Genomic DNA, 23,333 nt, shown 5'->3' on the forward strand with positions numbered 1-23,333 from the left:
GATAAGTTAATTTATTGTCTGAATATTGTCCCTTGGAACAATCAGTTCAAGTTGCATGGTTCCAACACACTGTGTGAAGCTTTAGTGGTCCATCTATTCATCCACGAGTTTCGTTTACTTTGATATGTCAGACGAAGAGCAGCTTTTGGCGCCGGCACGTTAACATTGAAACACCAATAAAATGATATAGCTATTGATCTTTATTCGTCTGGCAGTTTCTTATAATGTATTTATCTTGTGTGTTCCCTGGGTTATATGAAACTGTTCACCCGGCAATGTAATTGTGAACATACTTTGGTGATACGGGGAGACTATGAATGTGTGGACGACCTTGTAGTATGATTGCTTTTATGCATATCGAATATAGCAATATATCACGCATCGTTTTTATGGAAACAATGCAATAACGCAACCCTAACATCATTGCAATTCAGTGTGTCAAATAAAGAAAACCAAAATATATTTCATATTTTAAGCTGCTCTGTGAAGTAATGTCTTAATTGGTATACTGAAATCGTATGATCTATTAACATTAGAAAACAATATTTCATTCAAAACTAAGAGGAAATCAGTGTCACATGTTTATGATATTCAGGAGTGCGTTGCTTTTGAAATGCCATTTTGAGGATCCGATAAATTACATTTATTGTGAACTGAAAACTCGCATATGCAGATAATCTCAAGGAACATATCGATGAGCCTTTATTCTAACTAAGACATCGATATTATAGGTTATGCATTATATAAACCTGCAATCTTTTGACGAATGCGCTATGCTGTGGTAAGCATGTTAGGTTCTTGAACGCAGTGTGGTTGCCTGAACATGTGTGAGGCACCATATTCCCGATTACACCAGTCGCGTTGATACTGACGTTCTTTGACTATGCGCCTCAGAGGCACGATCCTCCTGTTCACTGCGATCGTGTGTTCATATTTCAGTTATGTTCAACACACAAAGCAGACCATTCCGGAGTGTCAGAGACACTATCTGTACACTAAGGGCATACAACATACAGATCTAGCGTCGCTGTGGATAGGACAATCTTTTAAAATAATCACACAGAATTATCCTCGTATATATATATGCCTCTGATTTCCCAAGTGGTTCCCATATAAGGCTTCTTGTTTTTGTGTGTGCTAACATACAACACCGTTGGCAAGTCATAACGAATTAGCCCATCTGACAATGATGTGTTTTTGAAGTTTTATCACATATACTGTACCAGTGACAACACTGACTATACATTTGTTTCAAACGCTGTATGTTTTGTACACAACTGACAAGGCTGATAGATGAATTAAGTCTGAACTTACGACAGTCTTGGTGATTTCGACCTCCGAGGAGCAGTTAGCACCGACGACGAATCCCCGGGACTGCGGAAGTGGATCCTCATCGTGGTCGTGGAGGACAACCTGTCAGCATCAGATGGGCGATATCATGAACATATAACATATTGTGAGTGAATGAGTCGGGTTTGGTTTAATTCGACTTTGGATTGTATTCCAGTATATATGAACTCCACAAACTCGAGTTAAAACACGGAGACATAGTGAGGTCAAAACAATTGATACTTCGGTCGAGTTTTCTTAGCATTCCCAAAGGATACAACTCAACCTTCAGTAAACTTCAGTCAAACAAATGCATGCATTTATGATAGTATACATGCAGGTAATACACATTATAAAACAAGTTATGAAACAGCGAACAAAAAGATATCTGCTTCATTAGGTACACACGGTATGCAGAGGGACTACTTTAAGTGAAAAACAGCAGTTTTGCTATGGGAATAGTGGATATACCAGCAAGTCCGCTCGAGCAATACATTACGTCGGCACAGATAAGTTGCATATACATAGACACAGAGAAGTTACATGTAGCACTTGATACAATAATGAAGTTCACAATGTGCGCAATATGAATTCTTTATACAAGCAAAATGTGACGGATATGTCTTGATAATTCGGATTCTGTAAGTATGAGCTGGTAGTGAGTGCATATGGTTTTAGCAATATTCCAGCACGATAAATGAGCTTCACACATTGCACCCATGTGGGGACGAGCGGACGCGTTAACCCCCAGGCTACCCCACCGCCCCATCAACTAGTATGTATATGAGGGTGTTACCGTATCAATTTTAGTCCGAGATATAAAGATATATACATTGAACCCACATTTATGGACACGGAATATAAATGCTTTCAGAATTAATAAGGAGTTGTGAGTGATGCCAAACGTAAACACATGACTTGTCAGTGTTCCACTGGGGTGTTCCACTAGCGTGTTCCTCTGCACCATCTGGCTACACAATATATGCCACCCATGTGTAGCTAGGGAACAACCAGTGATATCTAGCACTCAGTGCATGGCATATCTCAATAATATGACTAGGAAGATGGACCAGTTGCTCTTCCAATGAATTATCCAGTAGCATACATCACTTGCGGTGAATAACGAATACATCATTTGAAGGGCATACCAGTGAGATACCGCGAACGTTGCAGTTATAAAATAGACGTGTTCACAAATTGTATTATTATTCATGTGAAAGAAACGAAACTAGTCCGCTAGCCAAGTGGGACTGGAAGCATGAATTGCCACTTATTGTTGCCTACCGTAAATCGTGCTGGTATAGGGATAACGTTAATATTCACCTCCGAAACATAAAATACAATAGTTAAAAAGTCCACTTGAGTGATTAAGATGGACTTGAGAGCTGGCAGTAAGACCAGCTCAGTCGTCTCATTAGATGCCAGCGATCTGTGTACAAATTCTATACAATTAACAACTTTCTTTTTTTTGCGATTGGCACAATATGTAAATTTAATTTATGTGTGAGTTAAAGAATCAGTATGCACAAGCTGTTACCATAGAGACGATCGTTGTTGTCTGCTGCAGGTCACAGCAGTTCTGTCCGTCATCTAATGCAAAAGAAGTGGGACACTCAAGTTGGTATCAATAAACTGCATGCAATAAAACCAACTGTTGACCGCACCTACTTGGGTTGTCAGTCCATATTTGGTGAGGTTATTTAAGGCGATGCGGTATTGGACATAACAGGTTTAGTCATAAATGTGTATTAGAAGGAGCGGATCCTTCATTTTATATCCCTTGTGATGAAAGAATTACAGTCGAGCATGTCCTGCTTGATTGTATTGAATTTTCCATCACAAGGGATAAATATTTCAGAGCTTCAAAAATGAAGGAATTTTTAACAATATCAGCTCTCATTTAATTCTTACATTTTTTAAGGAAATTGCTTTTATTTATAAGCTTTGACGTGCATAGTAATATTTTTAAAATTAATAGTGGTATAATATATTACTGATTGTATGCGGCTATACCCTCGAGGGGTTTGTTGTAACGTAAAACAATTGTTACCTTCAGCCCCTACGAGGGTATGTAATTAAGTGCCACATAGTTTGAAGTATTTTTATGCATGCCATGAGTTTTAAAACGCAGTATATGTGATTTTAATTTTTGGCTAAGCGTTCCAATTATCGCCAATGACTGCGGGGAAGGTGTAAATCCAGCTGGGGTCCATGCAGGTAGCAAAGGTACTGTAAGTCCCCATGGTCCCTAGAATGGTGATCTACCTTCAGTGGCTGGCGATCTTTTGTCCATGTTATATGGTTCTCTGTAGTGTTATCGTGTTTTATGATTGCATGCCAGTTTTAAATGTTCATCTGTGATGGTATAGCTATTTTACTGTCCTTCGTTGACAGGTCTTTACATTGATTAAGTAAACTTTTATATGAAATTGTCAAAGTCTAGATATGGCCGTAATACTGCCGATGTGACTTTAAATTTCAAATCACTCACTCACTCACATCAGTTATGATTGCAATCAAACATGGAATTGTCACTCTCCTGCTCCTGCGTTTTGGAACTGACTTTGAGAGGTAACATCTTTAGCACGGACTTGGCGTCCAGGATAATGACAAGGCGTTCTGCTGCAAGAGGTCGATGATGAGATCTAGCGTTGTCATCCATGAAAATCGGGATGGTAATCAACATGTGGGACAGCCCAGTACTGACTGTTGACATCTCTGACCATTTAGTGCCCCGGGTTCTGGCCGACTGCAACGCATAGAAGAGAGCGACTGTCATCAGACCAGTGAACCATACTCCATGTCCTCAAGTTGAGGTTATTCCGGAGCCAGATGAATCAGGACTCGACCCTCACGGTCACTGGTCTTTACCGATCATCACCGAGAAGGTTTATGTTCAGGTTAGCACCGATGTTGCGACATGGCATCGTCATGCATGCCGGTAACTTACAATCATAATTATTTTACTCAGTATACTTGGTGCCTTTTGAGATATTGTTTGAAGCACGTGTCTTAAATGAACATTCCAGTATGTTCGGGTATGATCGCTTGTTTGGACCAAAAAAGTAAATGCAACCTTTAACTGATGCCCATGTGAATATGTACATGGTACAAACTATTGACAATGTTTTCAATGTATGCAGTCGTTTCCCATGAAATTCAATGTGAAACTTTAAGATACATGAGAATTGATGTTCCATGACTCGAGATGCTCCACAAACTAAAATATATCTCAACAGTTTTCAGTAAATGTTTTATCATTTTTCTATTATAAATCATCTTCATAAAGAACAGATAACGCCCATACGCAAACTGTGCAAGTAATCTAACACAGCAACCGCAATCGATAACTCTCATATTTCACAGTTCAAACTTCTGGAGAGTTGAAAACAGATAATGTCATCGTTGCACTGATGGACGTGCAAAACATTATTATCGATAGTTGTAAGTCAGGGAGCTCTTAAGGTTATATTTATAATAGCTTGCAAAAGATGTCGTTTTTCAGTATCATCATGTGATTCAACATCACTGTTTCTCACAGGCTTAAACACAGTATTAAACAGGTCGCGAGTAACATAATATATTTTCATAAGGGGGTCGGAAACACTACAACCCATTTCATGGGGCTCTTTGGTGCTGTAATTACTGACTCACTGCAATGAGACTAATCAGTGACGTAATAAAATGTATGTCAGGGTGCATTTCGGTCCGTATTGCTGTATAACTCAATATTGATTAATGACGTAATATCAGGAACTGACCATTCCTGTATGTTCTGAGAGGTGATCTGGTTACCTGTTTGTGCGAAGCTCCATTATAGGTCATTCCTTGAACGTGTTACATCATAAAAAGTATATAGAGCGGGAATGTTTGAATTGGGTGTTCTAAATAGGTTACGTTTTATGTATAGTTTCTTGTTGTTTGGCCTTCATTGTTCAACCTGTCAATGATTGAAACAATGTTGATCGAATACGTCATAATCAGCATTGTTCACACCGTGTCAGGACTAGTGTAGTGTTGCTTCGCAACGGCTTATATACGGCACATAGTCCGCCTACGTTGTCATTCACATCGGTGAGACAGACGTTTCAACGTTGAACTATTTATCTCTTGAGGCAGCACTAGATTATCACATCATCTCGCAGATTACTGGAGACAGACTCATAACCCTCGCCTCACTGCACTCACAATCTCCTTGATATATCCGCCTGGTAATTCACATGGACAGCGCCTTTTACGTGACACTGGCTCTATCTGTATATTTATGGTATAATTTGTATTCTTGATTCCACAGATCAACATTGAAAATCTGATTAACCGAGATAAGTCAAGTCACTTGACCTTATAATTGTGAATCAAAGTCACTTCCTCTTATCACAAACTGTACACTAACATTTTAGCATAACTAAAATATTCGAGTAGCAGGGTTTCACCAACATGTTTGTAATTCAGACATATACATGATGTGATCTAACATGCGTCTGTCGAGTGTAGATTTATTGGGTCCTTGGTATGGGAACGCAGACATCTGAGTTCGTTTTCGCTTAACATTAATAATATTGATGAATAAAACATATACTAAATATATCGAGCTGTCATAGGAAAACATGTAGACTTAAGGACTTTATATGTTCCGTTTTTGCAATATGTGGCTCAGATGCCAGTAACATTGTCAAACAGGTGACAGGTAATATACCAGCTTGTGTACCTAAGCGTCACATCGAAACAATAAAGACGTTAACTCAATGGAACTCCATCATTCTTCATTATCTCTGTATAGGAAACGCACACGCAAACAAGTAACATCTCAGGAATGTCTGATCGTAATATCCATCAAGTGGAAGGCCACAGACAGTAAACGATTAATATGAATTATGCAACCTCTTAGAGATTATACTATTTCATGGACCGATGACTATTAATGCGTACCACAACTTACCTTAAATCCTTCAAACTGGTATAGACGATAAGGTATATCATCCCTGACCGTGGTCACCAGAGCACTCAGGCCACGTAAGGAGTTTCCAACCGCATTCATTTTTTGTCCATTACTCCGACGAGTGAGGTTCCGAGTATTTATTGTAAAACACAAACCCATTTCTGTAATCCGTGTGGTCAGAGCATCCCCACAGTCTTCCCAATAGTAATCCCCCCATGCACACTTTAACCCCGATCCAACCACTAGTTTCTGCACGTCGTCGAGTAATGCGTCGACAACGTCGTCTGCAGTTTCATTCGTTGGTGGTATTCCTTCATTTTTCAGAATTTTGTCCAGTAATATTTTCCCAACAAGATGAAATATGCCTGATATTTCAGTCAGGTAAGGGCATGGCCATCTGCGTGCGTTTATCCATTTTATCCATAAAATGTTTGTTAAAAACGTTGAGATCACAGATGGTGACGGCGGGGAAGTCCTCCTCGTCGACGTACCTGACGTTGACACTGGTCACGGTAGGGTAACGGTAGAAATCCGACATCTGGCAGTAGATGACCGTCACAAGCAGAATGGCCATCACCATGACAACGATACACCAGAATATGCTGCAAGCACATGATTACACAGTCATTAAAATATATTCTTCAGTTATTAAAACGTCAGGGTTTTAAATATAATGAATAAACATCAAAGGCAGAAAATAATTAGTCATGACGTATCTGATAAAACAAATTCAATTGAAAATTTACACGAATGGAACACCAATGATGACACATTGGAAACGTTGTATTAATATAATACAAAACTACAGGGAGAATGTCACCAGTTAGTAACCATTTTATAGTTTCGTCTTTGAACATAAATACCAAAATATAGCTCGATGGTGTTCAAACAGGGGTGGGGGTTTGGGGAGTTGGGTAGCCTTGTGGTTTAAGTGTTTGCCTGTCAGGCCGAAGGCCCGGCTTCTGTGCCCAATATGTGAAATATGTTCAGCATGGTGTCTCCACGTCGCTATATAGCTGGAATATGATACAAGTCAACAAGGTGCAATTCGCCAAACCATTCAGGGTAGCCATGTACTTCTGGTCGAACTAAGGTATATGGAACTTGACACAACTCGTGTTATAACATGATATGATTCAGTATCACTGAGGTGGTCACCCATCAATCTATTGCTCCCGCTGACAGCGTTGATTCGACATCATTGGGAAAAGAACATGATGTATAGCCCGTCTCGAAATCGTTCAGTGGGCCTTGTCAGTTATTTTAAACTCGATAAAAAGAGAAGTACTCCGGGAATTTGGTAGCCAGTAGACTGATCATTTAACTCAATATTATGTGGGCAAATGTGAAGCGATTTAACCCACAATTAAATAAATAGATGGAATCATTTAACTCACAATTCAGTAAGCCAATGTATAGGTTCATGCGAGTCACAATTCTGTGAAAAACACAGTTCCCTGCACAGCATGCATTACGAGATCTTTGATACGAACTTCCACTATCTGGAGCACTATGGGGTACAACATGAGCGATACTGAAGACTTTCGTCTGACAGTAATCACATTCCACTCAGTTTCCTATTCTAGCATTCTGAATTTTAATACTCGGAGGACGGCAGGAATTCCAAATTGATTTTTGTTTCATGTTGTATTGAATAAAAAAGTACGCAGTTCCCATAAATATATTATATCGTACAACATCTAACTTAAATCAGCCTATGAGCTGGTGTTACCAGAAAGAAAAAAGAAAATATTACATTGCAGAATAACATGACTGGTGAAAGTAACTCCAGTTTGTCAAAGTCAGAAGGCGAAACGTTGACCTTATCACAGTACAGCCCAGTTAGATAACAAGGTCCCCACTAGCCCTTGCTTGGGAGAGACACTGGGTGTCCAGACCTGGTGTCTCGGTTGATTGCAGGTATTAGATTTTGAGTGCTGTTTTAGCCAAATAACAAACACATGACAACCAAAACAACATGTATCTCACTGCAGCTCTGATAAAGCGAATATTTGCCAATTTACGAATAAACTGGCTGAACAGGTCAAAGTTTTACTGAATGAAATCCATTCCAACAAAATTCCCCTGAAGACGAGCAGTAGTATCCTGACTAACGGTAAACACATTGTACTGTTTGCCACTTAACAAGGCCGCAGTACAGAATTGCAACATTTGGACGCCGTGTAAAAACTCAGCATCTGAGGACCATAGACATTTAACTTTAAATTATGCAAACTTCATGATGAGAAAGAGAATGTGATGTTGCGTACAAATTAAGACAGTGTAAATACCGACGGACTAAACTTCGCAATAATTTGGCCACATGGCTGTATTAGTTACGCGTTATTCCGACAGATAGATATGCTGAACTAGATGGAGCACCGGGGCGTATATGTCTTCCCATTGACTAACATCTAGTCTATGAATAACAATAGTTCACTTGTAACGCGCTGAATCCATGCACAGTACATGCTCTGAGCGCACATGTCCGAGAGGAGATGACAGAGGTTACACAGAGAAGGCAAGTCTGAACATGAAGGTTTTGAGTTGGGTCTTAAACGATGACAATGACTCACAGTTATTGAGGTACTGGTGCAGAGAGTTCCAGGCTTAAGTCGCTGAATATGCAAATGTTCTCTCCCCATAGCGGGATGTTTTTACCATGGGAACATGGAGCAGGGCTTTGGTTTGAGAACGTAGAGGTCTAGCATGGTGTGTAGGCTTTATTCAGATCAGGTATGGAGGGAGGAGCCTGACCGGACAGAGGCTAGAAGACAATACAAAGGAGCTTGTAGGTGATACGATGTTCCACAGGGAGCCAGTGAAGGCTATGAAGTGAACTTATTTTACAGAAAACAACCGTTCATAAATAATAATCATAACATATATTAAAAAGGAGCCCTGAGACTTTCGGAACTGTGGAAATCTAGACTTCCCATATATTCTTGACTGGGCTTTTTTGTATATATATATATTTGTTTCAAATATATTTCCCACAGCCTACACTCCGACGTATGTGTGATATCACACCATTAGTGTGCACTGATACGTAGTTCCCGGTCTTCATAATTCCCCTGGAAAATGGGCATACAATTGTATACTTAACAGTGTATAGTCTGTGTCATATTCATAGTTAATAACAACGGTACCACTACAACTTGTGCAGTTATCCACACGCTGCTGAACGGGTTTGGACTGGATACTTTACAGTCTGTAAATTCCGACCCCGGGTCGAAAAACAAGGATCGTCGCGTCCACTGACTGTATCCCCTTCTCCGCTGACCGTTGACCGACGGTCGGCTCAGCTCGCCATCCCGACACAAATTAGGTCTTTATTTGGAAATATATTATGCATAAATTAATTCAGTAACAGTTTCATTGCATACTTTTGTCACTCTATATAAGATGTCTTGATTTCTTTAAGCGCTCTATGTTGGTGCATGCACAACAGCTTCACCAATTACAAGCTCGCGCTGGTTTCCAGGTGTCAGTTTGTTCATATGTAATGAGTTCCTGATCTCAAGAGCACAGTTCTGGGGAAAAGGTCGAAGTGAGATTCAATAGTACATGTTCGGCAGGTGACACGCTCACAAATAGGTGGTGGGTGGGTCTTGTGGTAAATATGTTGACTGGTCGCTCCGGATTCAATTATTAGTGCTCTTAAGTAATTCAGTATTGGATTCGAAGAACGGCACTGTGAATACACAAACCTTAGTGTCCATTTTGGGAAAATACATCAATAAGACGTAAAATGGTATGCATATAATGTCACGTTTTACGTTTAGACTACAGCGATATTGATTTTGTTTTGCACCAGATGTATACTGGCTTACGGTATATACTGACCTCACACTGAGCCTACCAGTACCCGGACGGCTGATCACTGCCGCCATGAATTGTATGTATATGAAAACAAATCAGATCTCATGTTTCCCAATATATTGAGGCGAAATTGAACCGATAGTTGCTACAAATAGTTTTAATAAAGTTCAATTTAGGAATTAAGGAATTTCTTTTCTTTGAAATATAAACCAAAACATGAATGTGGAAATAATTCTCTCCTGGGCGAACTTAATCAGTACAATATGAACCAGGATCCGGGACTACAGACGGTGAATCAGGCATCTTTACACACGCACTGACTGCTCAGGTTTGGATATAAGAAGATGACTGCTGCTCTAATGCACACACCACTGCACCATTGTGAAAATAAATTTCTATTAGCTGTGACTATTTTCACAGGACAAAACTGTGTCTCGGACAGACAGTCACTTCCAGCACATAATGTCGTACTCTGATATTGATCCGTACTGTAGTGTGGCCAGGGCTGTGTATCGGGGTGAAGATCGTATCACATCGCATGCCTGGACGTTGGTGTCAAAGGCACTTTGTACTGACACTCAGTAAAGTACATTCTTTGTCACCAGTATTGATTCATATTGATTTGTGGTCCTGAGACAGTGTTTTCTTGTACTTACTCCAGTGAGATCTTGCATGCCACTTTCCTTTGATTAGATCCAATTTTGATTATACTGAGCAGAAAATCCTGATGACTCTTATTTCAGTTGACCCCTGTTGACTCCTGTTGCTCCTTGTGGAGAACCGTTGACCCACTGTGATTCCTGTCAACTCATACGGATCAATGATGAGCCCAGTTGACTCATATTGGCCACTTGTGAGCAAATCAACTCATATTGACCACTAATGAGCCGGTTAAATCATGTTAACCACTTGTGAGCCAGTTGACGCAAATTGACCACTGGTGAGGCAGTCAACTCATTCTCACTTCTGTAAAATTCTGTTCCCCTCTGATTCAGAGTGACCCCGTTGACCATATTGACACATGATAACTCCAAATCACATCTGTTGACTCATTTTGACCCCTCATGTCCTAAAATAACCCATTGCACTAGGCCTGACTCCTATAGACGTCTGTTGACTGTTGATATTTGCTAACTCATGTTGGTACAAGCTGGCCTCTGTGGACTCCTGTTAATTCCTGTTGACTCATACTGTTATTGCCGTCACCTATTGCTCGCAGAACTGCAGTTGAATATTGTAGCCATTTCCGTGCGCCCTTTAATCATTTAATGTAGTCAGACATGACAGTCTATTTAACTCCTGTATACTTATGACCTTTCCAGAAATTATGTTTGGAACTAAACCCATCAATATTTGTCATTATATATCATCTAGCAAGGGTTATAAGTGTGATACCTGATCACGTTAATACTGATCAACTATACATCTGTGTCTACACTGGTATGTTGCATGTAGTCTGATCATGTGACCTTTAGTTCAGCGTTAGTCATCGTCAGTGGCTATTTATTATCATTGACCGTTCAAGATACTTATGACTTTGACCTAGTCATTTACCGGGTATTCTTTAGAAGTCAAATTATCTCAGTATCTAGGTTTCTCATTTACCATAATCATTAACATTTAGTGACTTGATTGGATAACGAAGTCATACGCCGTATGTGTGTGCCAGCGTGTGTATGTGTGTGTCAGCGTGTGTATGTGTGTGCCAGCGAGTGTATGTGTGTGCCAGCGTGTGTATGTGTGTCGGTATGTATCGTGCAACACAACACTCACCAATAGATGCAAGGCTTCATTCAAAACCCTATGTAAAACCAGTATTGAATATTGGAACCCTTCAAGTGAACTGGCAATAACCTGGTATTGATAAATACAGATAAGGTGTGTTCGTGCAGCTGCATGGTTTGATGCTAGAATCATAGGCACAATGGGACACAGCTCGAATCGCTGTCTTTGAGCGTGAAACCATACGAGGAGAGATTGTGACGTCAAGGAACATGTTCTTCAAGTAAATGAACAAATTCAAAATAGTCTTAAAAGTGTAAGTGCTATAAAAATGAACGCCAGTCGATGTTCCCATGTCCCAGTCTGTGCTGTTCTGATCGGTTTTGCTTTAGTTGTATTGAACCTAATCAAGATACTCGGTAGGACCACGATACAACATATCATGTCATAGTTTCCTTTTACGGGTTGAGAGACTTCTTATCTTCATGCTCTGGCATAAACTTCCATTTTGAGGAAACTCCCGCGGAACACTGTTTTTCCTTAAATGTAATTACAGTTCGGAAGGTATTGAAATTTACACAGTGGTTCGTATGTTTACACGGAACGTTTGACATGTTGATTTCAAGAGACATTTGAAAAGTCTTTCCCATGTCGACATTTTGATTATATCGTCAATCACCTCAAGGGCCAACTCTTAATCTGTATGTCATTGGTGCAACCTCCCCGTGCAGATATAGGGTTGAAATAGGTCACCACCACGTGCGCTAAAGGCGTAAAAGGTGATGTTTAAGTTGTACTGGAGCAGGTAATATCGTGAGTAATGAAACCCTATTGGACATTTAAATGCAGGTTAACCCGGTTATGTTGTTCATGCAACAATCCCAGTTTGTCGGTGGATTCATATTTGTTTGTCTTGCCGCCCATTTCTGGTTTCCCCCGCTGTGATGTTGCTGGAATATTGCTAAAAGCGGCGTAAAACCAAACTCAGTGAGTGTTTGTCTTGCCTGGAAAATACTTGTATTCCCATCTAAATATAAAACTTTAATCAGTTTGTCTCGATTAGGTTGAGACCCCTTGGGCGTCAAAAACAACCTTTGGTGGAAACTGTATGAATGGATCAGGGAAAATCGAAGGCGACGCCAGGTGTTTGCGAAATGAAATAGCATGCCATGCACTACCGACAACATCGGCTACAATTTGCAAAGAAAATAATGTCCGTGTTGCCTTGAACCAAGCTGTAAGCTTGACTGTAGAAAGAAAGGTGACGTATGCCCATCAACAGGACACAATACTGCTGACATGCGATATGTGAAACCTGACGAACCACACATTCACGTGGTGGAGCAGCAAAGTAGTCGTAGGATGCTGAAAGTGATCATATATCATACAGTTTCTGTTTAAGACTTCCTGTTGTAGTTGATGCAGCATACATGTGGGATGCTACTGAGATTATGATGAATCTTGGAGACTTCGGCAGTCCACCAGCATGGCGAGATTGCAATATTAAAGGCCATCAGTCTAAGATGAAAGTATGCAGAGCATATCTCAGGAGTTGTATGCCCATTATGTTAGGTTTGACATATATTATTGCATTCAGGAATTTGCTGTCTAGATGAGTGTTTCCTTCACAGGAAGCAGGAAAGGTTTCCTTATCAATACAGGCAGAACTGATATGACGTACTGTAGTCTAACGTTGGCTCAGAACCTTTTATCAAACCTTCGTTCCATCGATGGACTTGCTACATCGGTTATAGGTCATCGGTCCTGCACATGGGTCACAGAGGTTACAGGATCAGGGAATGGTTACATTCAGTACTGAATGAAGGTACGCGCTGAATTGTGCACAAAGTATGAACAATCTATTAATATATTTGCATCATGTTTCACTATTGGGAAGGCACCGGGGGGGGAGAATAAACTGGTTTGTTTTGATTTCCAGTGCAATATGATTGAGAATTAGAAACAAAACCAAAAGAAACCTCAGGCTAATGTTGAGCAAATATCTTATAGGTAGGTTATTTGTTGTAGTTTCAGTTGAGTGTGGGAAACAACGTTCCATGCCGGCAGTAGTGGTATGTTGGTACTCCAGTATTGACATCATAAACCACTCGATGAACCAAGTCTTCACGTGCAGCACTAACGAAACATGTGACACACATTAAGCAATAATGCGTTCATCACACTCTGGGCCACATTTACACCATGGGTTGAAGAAAAATATACCCGATGAACACTTAACTCAATCATTGTATTTTATCCAGTCGATTCCAGGATCCCCTTGGCTCTCGACTAACTAAGTATTCGTGTATATAATCTCCAACAATTACTGCCGATCCTTTCCCATGCATATCTATTGAGACCAAGCAGGTTAACCACATAGTGACTTATTAGATTGCAGGCCGTTGTGTGAGCTACTAACTAGCCCTTTGCATCGTAATAGGCCCCAGTCCCTCAAGACATCCCTTCCACAAACATTCCGTCTGTATCCCTGGGGTAAATGATAATCAGAGGAAACGTTTTCCTTATCAAATAACATCCTATCTCATCACGTAGACTGCAACGTTGCTGTTTTAATGAGAGGCACAGGTCACGACGTCATATATCAATATGGCATTTATCTGGAAACAAAAGAGACAAATACGATTATTATCCTGCAGAGTCTCCATGATCTTAAAATTGATAACGTGGTGCCACTGAGTTAGCCTAAAACAGTTCTGTCACTCCAATGAAATGTCAATTTTTTAAATATTTGAATTGGCTAAAACATTTACAAGTAATAGTTAAGTATATTGAGAATCTTTACACTGTGCTATATCTTTCAGGGTCAAGTAGGCCACACATGTGGGACGATCTAAGCTCTGGCGGCTAAACATTCAGTATTTTTGCAGCATCATGTCCCGACAATGTGCTCCTTGGATATGGCGTTCCTACCAAATGACACAAAACCTTTCTCAACAGCTGGATGGCATAAATGTGACCACGTAGTAACAGACCATTTGAGACATTAAACCCCGTATGACTCTAACGTGATATGTCAAAAGCAACCACTATCTGGATAGCAATTATATGGACGGGACAAATATTTATTTTCATCATTCAAAGCAAGCTTAAGCTTTTGTGGATATGTCGTCTTGCATGTTGCAAAATAGGAAACAACAAGTGGTTTACTGGTGAAGACGGGACAGTATGGAAACAGATAATAGCAGAAAGAGTTAGTATGATAGCTACCCTTGAAGCTACGATTGATGGAATGTTATACACGAAGACAAAAAACGGAGTCTGCTATTCATACACATTTGCTTGGGACCTACTGAAAACAATGGTAGAGGAAAATCAGTACTTTTGCAATAACATTACACATAGTACCACTGACAGTGTTCCAGTATTTCAATCGAATAGCCTTCAATGCATTGGATGTTACAAGCTCTCCAGACATAATTATTGGATTCAACTGTCAGCAAAGCTATATCGATGTAATTACAAAATAAAGTATATTGGGATTCTTTCTCAGCAATTATCTACCAGCGTCAATATATCGCGTCCGCTGCCGGCATCCCAACCCAAAGGCCCTACGCAGCCATGGTTACAAGCAAGGCGAAATGATACCATTTACTTAGAAGATTTGTTACCACTCCTTCAGGAACCATTGGGACTGCACACAGTATGAACAAAACCACACTCTGTGTCGTTGAAAGAAATCAAACGATTCACGCAACGATTGTTGATGGATGAGTCTACAGGCAGAAAGAGCTCACAGTATCGACTAGAAAGTATATTTCCTCATATTGCTTTGAAAAGTTTGGACAAACCAGAACTTCAGACTCCACGAGATCGATTTAAATCAGATCGATTGTACTTGAATTTGAAATGTGCAAACAAGGGAGTTGAAGCTTTTTAAGTTCAGTTGACCAGTTCCCCCATGGCACAGAATATTTCAGGAATGACCAGCAGTTCCTTCAAGAACACCATTTCATCAAGTACCGTGGGCAGCCTTCCAGCCATTGAGATCACAAACCTAACTTCATTAAGGGATGCTCTGGAAACATATGCTGAAGGTAATACAGAATGGGAGAAGCCAGAGGAGGAATGCACGAACTGAGGAAACACAAATAGAAGAAACTCACTGTGCCACCACAAGGCAGCTGCCATTCAACGTTTGTAGTTGATCTCACGAGCAAGGCCAAGATAATATGACCATTATATGTAAGCAAAATTGAATTTGGCATAAGTAACCCGTGTTAACTCTAAGAAATTTGCCATAAAAACCTATCAGGGCTCTACTTGACTGTAAACCCTGACGACATGTGAATTGAATTCATCATCTCAAAGCGAAAGACTTCATTACTCGATCTACGAGGCACGTGTCACTTAACACTGTAACCACGCATAATCAGAGTGAGTGAGTTTAGTCTTACGCCGCACTCAGCAATAGTCCAGCTATATGGCGGCAGTCTGTAAATAATCGAGTCTGGACCGGAAAAACCAGTGACCGATAGCATGAGCATCGATCTGCGCAATTGGGAACCGATGACATGTGTCAAACAAGTCAGTGAGCCTGACCACCCGATCCCGTTAGTCGCCTCTTACGACAGATAATCAGATATAGTATAATGACTGTAGCGGGTGGTCTCGCCTTAATGAACGCTGTCAAGCCAGCTGTTATTCACTTCCCGACGAACGTCAGTATGTCGAGCGATTACGCTGTCAACCGAGAAGAGAATTACAGAACTACATTTTGGGAATTCCTCAATTTCTAAAAATAACATCCCTTAGGGACAGTATATTCATGCGACATGTATGTACATCATATTTATACTGTAGGACCAGCAGAACGAACTGTGTATTTGTAGTTACAGAGAACTCTCTGTTTACCAAAGGCAATCACACAGCTTCACAATGTCGTGTCATCCCGAATGGAATTTATTGGACGGATGACGTCTCGACAAAAGCAACTCAATCAAGTTCGCTTTGAACAATTAGTTTGAATGGATTATTTTGTTATGATTCATGCAACTGTCAGCATAACAATTGAAGATTCACGCATCATGAAATTTGCTCATGTGTGGCAATGTCTCCATGAACTGACGTCAACAAATACAACTTCAATCCTTAATCATCTGTAATTTCCCTGAAGCACTGGAGATAATTATGCCACTATATTTAACATCACCATAGAAACCACTGTCCCATGGATTTGTAGTACACGTGGAAAAATCATGTGGGCATGATGAATAAATATTCCTAGGTTTAGGTGTTCCTTCTATGCGTCCTAAAGGTACACACAAGCTTAGGACATTTGGCTATTATCACATTAATACTTTTCAAATATTGCTTTTTTCAAATATGGTTTTGCTGCCTTTCGGTTATAATAGACATAAGTTGAGTGTTTATCTTTTATGTATTTGTATATTTTGTTAGAAATTGCAAAATATCTTCCAGCACCCTAATAGGTTGAATGGGGGCGAAGGTCCCCAGGTTTAATTGGGTATTTTTTAAATAAAAGTGACATTTTCCTTGTAAATGCAAATGAATTTCATCTAGTCTGTATTACTTTAAATTCAATTAAAGGTGGAGGTAGATTTTATCAATTCATTTAAGCATAAAAACATCAACATGTCATGTTGTCAATGGGTTCACTCATCATTCTCACCACTCGGACTCAGACCATACGCCATTATTAGGTGGAGTGATAAATATAGAAGCATCAGCACAATCGTCTTCCTCAACGATTCTGACCACGTCATGTACACAATATAATAATACTGTGTTCACGTCATTTATTAATTTTAAGATATCAGAACCGTTCCGTTGTCTGACAATCATGAATTAAGACGAAATTATAACATTTTTGCATTTTAGGTCGTGTAATCACTCAGTTTCTTTCAACATTTGCTTAATATGGGTAAATGAAAACCCCGGGGACCCTCGGTGCTGTGCACCCTAGTGGAGAGCGCTTACGAATCATGTCTTAAATCATAATTTCAATCAGTCTTGCACAAATCAATATTGTTCACAAGTAAATTACAAAGAAGAGAATTTTTATATGTAAAACTTAGTTAGTTTTCAAAAATTAACACTGACTTTGCTGAATGTCTCAAACCCGCCGCCATTTTGTTTTTTCACACATGTCCAAATCTCGTGAGACCGACTCAGGGGGAATAACTCCCCCCCCACACACACATTCCTGCATACTACTATTTCTCCAGCAGCTCAGCAATAAATGTCAAAAAGCATTTGTAAGTATTTTTCATGATAACTCGGAAAATTTGCACCCCACAGCGGTGTATTGGGGTTAATGTACTTTTATTCTATTGGTATTTTTCATGTACTGTACCTAGTGATGTAGCCTGGTGAGGTACCAGTCACAGTGCCGCAAAACATGGCTCTTCACGGGCAGTGGAGCTGGGTATCTTGAGTAAAATGTCTTGAACATAAATTGAGTTCACTGATAGTTTAACTGTTTTGTTTCAATATATTTTAGGTTATCTCGTAGGTGTGAGTAAGCGTATCTGTGTGTTGACGTTGCAGCTGTGATTTCAATACTGCTGCCAGATAATCTAGTTCTATATATATATATATATATTCCGATATTGTTCATGCATTCATGGTTCTTACAAATTCTAAATATCTGGTTGTAAATGTATTCTTGCTCCTTTAGGCAGCGCTTTATTTATGGTACATGTACTTAAGTTTTTCCTGACATTTAGAAATTAGTTTGCATCTCATGTTTTACTATTCAACGAGATTTCTTCGGGCATTTAGGGCCCTTACTACCTGGCCCAGCTTGGTCTCTCTGGCGCCAGTGAAAACCTTGACACTTTCTAGCGTAACTATCGCCAGGTATTGCTGGACCGTTCTGGGTCGTGCTATTACTGGGTGGTCAGGTCGAGACTTATGTTTGTTAGTATTTATGTGGTGAGTTTGTTCTTGTACAGGGCCTACTTCTCGTGTGACTGAGCTAAACATATTTCTAGTATATCCTTGCATAAACATTTGTCCCGGGAATGCATAGTTTGTCAGGTACCTTTATTGTCGGGAGTTGGGTACGCGTATGTTTAAGAAGACTGGAATTTCCCTTTTTCATTCGCAGCGACTGCATTCCTTAAGACTAGCTTTTGTTTAGGCGTGTTAGTCAAATCTCACATATCTCTAAAATCTACAATCTAGTATATACTATTCACACTTTGCTAAGGATCAAATCATGGATTCAACAGAAAACTATGCTGTGGGGTCAAATTTGGTTTAAATATCTAAGCTTATTGTAAGCATGGACCCTAGGTTTCAGTATGTCCTTGTTCTTGTGGAACCCATACCTGCTACTGACAGGTGTTGTGTACTTGTCAATGATTGATTTGCAAAATGGTTGATTGGTGCCATGAAAACAATTTTTATGGTTACTCATGTATCAAGTGCATAAGGTTAGATTAAAGTGACTGTTTGCCTAAAGAGGGATTACCATATTATTATTTATCCAGTTTTAAATGGATACAATTTCAGCTTATGAATCTACGTTTAAGTAACGGTGTGAATTTTGTGTGATCCTTAGCAAAGTGTGAGTAGTATATATCAATCATATATGATCAACTTTCTCCCTGACTTACCAAAGCCGAGGTAACAGGCTCTAAAGAGCGTTAAGTGACCATGTGGTAATTGGTCACAGCCGAGGTAATTGTCTGTGTATGCATTTTGTCGATTGTCTTGTCAGCCATCTTTGGTAATAGCGGTGATATCGTGGCATAGCTACTCACATTGTATATCTGCTCATGATTTGATGATCAGCAGTCCACGGAAATGTCAACTGTTGTCTGTGTGGTCGGCTTTCTTTGATTCCCTTTAGCTGCTAAAAGAATAGCTGTGCCATTTTTTCTAATGATACGTTATTCTTAAGTGATGACATATTTTAATATTTCAATGCATACATTCCGAGAAATATATTTGTCAATATCGTATGTCGCCTGAGTGCATCCTCGGGGACATACCCTACTGTAGCATGCATGCATGCATTATGAAGAATTTGTAAACACCCAATACTGTTTGCACAAGGAAACATGACTGTTAGATATCAGAACATGCGCTCCGTTGATATCCGAATAATAACGTGGCCTATATTCTTCTATTCGCAGGGAAACAGTAATTCTGATTACTGACCGCCATATTTTCGAAAATGGAGTTAAAGTTCGATGGTGGTATAAACGTGTTAACAACACCTGTGGTGAGTTAACCGATAGTATCTTAGTGAGACAGACTTTCGAAAATCCATATTTGAATACCCATATAGTTTTGCCGTATGTGAAGATTCGGCTATAATCCGGGAAGAAGATTCAAGTTCTTATGCTTCTAGGAACATAATGCTAAACAGACGTGGATATTATTAAGTTTACAACTGCAAGCTGTTACTACTAGCTTTCATTATCTGGACAATGGAAGTTTCACGCCCTGTCACCAACGACAGCAATGTAGCGCGTCTGGTTCTTGGCTCGTGACAATTACCAACCAATTTACGTTGATGCTGAAGTTAAGTGAGCACCAAACGCTCAGTCTTCGTGCTGTATCTGGTTGAAGTAATCCCGGCACACAACGCACAATACTTGTACCCAACAGCTATATAACATGATGCTTCACCTTGTGTATAGTAGTCCTGTTGACTGGGACAGCGTACGGGGTTGATGGTACTTCTACTTAAAGGTAGGGTTCGGTCAGGTGAAACTGGGTTTTACTTTGTATTTGAAACTCATAAAGCCCCGTGTTTGGAGGGTTGCTGCTTGTGCGACGCAAGTGTATAGTGAAAGCTGTTGGGATATACGCCTCAGTGTAACACGGATAACGGAAGCAGACAGTTCTAGTTTTGTCGCATCTGTGCCAAGCTCCAAGCAGAATACAACATGTACAAAAATTACGCAGATCAGTGGGGTAATATAAGCAATGTCATATCTATACCACGTTTTAAATACATATTCCTCATACATTCTTTCGATGCTGTCTTATATCCTGGTGTAACTGGTGCTGATTCCTCTTGTAGTTGCACGACAGCAAGGTCTGAAATACAATAAATACACGAATCTTCCACGAAACTAGAAAGTGTTTTCCCGTCTCCGTTCACACAAATATCTCCATAAACTGACGAATGAAGTAACGAAGTAGAGTTTCCAGTGATTTAATGGAATCCTCTATATTCAAGTAATGACATAGTAACCCGATAACAAAAATAAAAAGCACAACACGGAAGAGGGATTACTCGTAATCTCACCTTCTTCAAACATTAACAATCAATACTCACGGCTAAATGAGACAAAACAAACGTTATACAAGAACCCCCCTCACGATCGTGAAAGCTCCAGTGCTCATTGTTCAATTAAGCCACTGTACCCGAGAAGGAGGCTGTTCTCCGCGTTGCAACAGGTTATTGCGCATGTAATCGAACTCTTGATTGAATAATATGAGCAAAAACGCGATTCATGGTTTATCTTAATTACAAAGCTGTCCGTTGATTTGCCTGATATAGATCCATACCGTTTGCCTGGAGACTGTAATCGTAGGGACAAGACTATCAATATCGATGTATTCCTGTTGTGAAGACAGTTGTTAAGCTGGATAAAATCGTTCAATTAAGCCTTGTCGGTATGGGGCACGGCAGAACGGATTAAGCACGTTTTGGTATAACTTCACGTTTTCAATTACACCTGCTGAGGCCGTTTCTATGACGAGAAAATGATTACAAAAAGGAAAGCTAGTGAAAATGAACGTGATTCACTGTGGCACAGTAAAAGATTGAAGGCTTACAACCTCGGCTCATTGCACGATTTGTAAGAGCACATATCTCAAGCATGAACAAGGACGAAATTTAATCATTTTTCCTGGTAATCTTGTTGCGTGAAGTCAACGGTGAGCTGTTCAGCTGCCATCCGGCTGGTAGTTATGTGCACGACAATGAACGGCACACACGTGGGAGGCTACGAAACGCTATGAATTATGTATGCTGATACCAAATTGTTCATGTTTGGAATGACCGTTCACTTCCTGATTTTCCAGACAAACCTGGACATTGACACGCCTTGTGATGGTTAACGTTGGATGTGTTCTTTTTAATTTTTAGGTTCGTTATGGGAGGGGGAGTGGGTTGTGAGGCGTGGGGCAGTCTGTCTAGTAATGATATGCAAGGATCCGCTCGTCAACATAACGTGATTTTAAAAATATTCGAAGATTTGGATACTGTTTCTGTCCAGTTAAAGGTATTAAAGTATATGCATTCATGACTAGTTATCAGTTTATGTGATATAACGTATATATAGCACACGGCACTGGAACATTTTGAAACCGATTCCTGAATACTAACAACCTGCAAGACTTTGTGAGTCTGCCCACAGAGCGGACGACCAGGTTTCCGAAAGCGCCACACCAAAACACGTTGAAAGATGGTAAACGTTGTTCATGAAATTGTCGGCTGTGGCTGAGTAGGGTGTCCATGTTTCGAGAATCAGTAAATATAGCACCTGAACAAAGATACAATATCACTTACACCCATGTGTGCGCGCATCTTGCACGTCTCCGCCAGTCTCTGTGTGCAACAATCTGAAACGCAGCCAATCGGCCACACACCCACGGTCATGTACGTCACTATATAAATATAATGACAATGAAACTGACACATAGTCTGTTAATCTGCTGGAGACCGATAACAGTTGATGTGTCAATGATAATTAAATCAGCTAAGGTTCCAGAAGTCGTTGGTGCAAGGTCGGTATTTATAGCACTCAAGGTTAGCGTTAGCACGGTGTTTAGTGCTTAGAAGTGTCTACCCCTTATCGGGGTGCTTATTTAATGATTACGCCACCTACACAAGAGTAACGCCTCGCCCAACAGGAGCCGACTCGTAACTGTCCAAAGTTATTTATTGCGGGGCACACACGTAAAGTTGAAACTTGAATCAATAGGAACACAGACTGCATTAAGGCGCAATGCAAATGTGACCCAACTGATAGATGAAGGATTTAGTTACCACCAATCTAAAGCATATAGACTTGCACGTCACAATAAAATGAACAATTAAATACAAGAAATGTGAGATTTTATTATTGTGTAAAAAAAAAAAAGTATTTTGATCAGTCTCATCCGGTATTAAACAGCACTCTCGGGTGATGCAGCTAATCGTCTAGATACATAGTCAGCGATGTAACCAAGTCCGCCACTTACACTTCTACAGCATAGAGATCTGGAAACTTATGGCCTGGATCACGTACTTTGTGTACCCCTCAGACACAAACTTAAATTGCCTCGTCTCCAATTGCCGAAAGGCATGAACACAATATTGAGATAATTGAAGAACACTTTGGGTTAAAGTACAAGCTAAAGGAGCTTTGAGCGTTCAGTTTTTAATTGAAACTTTCACCATTATAATTGTCCCAATATCCTATATATATTATGCATGTACTATCCTGTCTGCCAATTTTTTGTCATCTTTGTAAATAATGCGAATACAGCCAACCAGTACAAAACAGATTCACTAACATAATTGTACAATAAG

General features: G+C 40.0%; 1 protein-coding gene across 4 annotated transcripts in view; it reads right to left on the reverse strand.

The window, feature by feature from the left end:
* The window catches only part of LOC124257063 (acid-sensing ion channel 1-like), a 118,024-nt gene that overhangs the window by 14,641 nt on the left and 80,050 nt on the right, over positions 1 to 23,333 (reverse strand). For all 4 annotated transcript variants that reach the window (XM_046691039.1, XM_046691038.1, XM_046691036.1 and 1 more), the window contains exons 3-4: positions 6,269 to 6,870; positions 1,315 to 1,413 (exon numbers count right to left, since the gene is read on the reverse strand). In XM_046691039.1, coding sequence (XP_046546995.1) covers positions 1,315 to 1,413; positions 6,269 to 6,427 — 258 coding nt within the window. In that variant the 5' untranslated portion in view covers positions 6,428 to 6,870. The remainder of the gene's footprint in view (positions 1 to 1,314; positions 1,414 to 6,268; positions 6,871 to 23,333) is intronic.

This window comes from Haliotis rubra, unplaced genomic scaffold, assembly GCF_003918875.1.
Source record: "Haliotis rubra isolate DU_JTF1 unplaced genomic scaffold, ASM391887v1 Scf649, whole genome shotgun sequence".
Classification (NCBI taxonomy): Eukaryota; Metazoa; Mollusca; class Gastropoda; order Lepetellida; family Haliotidae; genus Haliotis; species Haliotis rubra.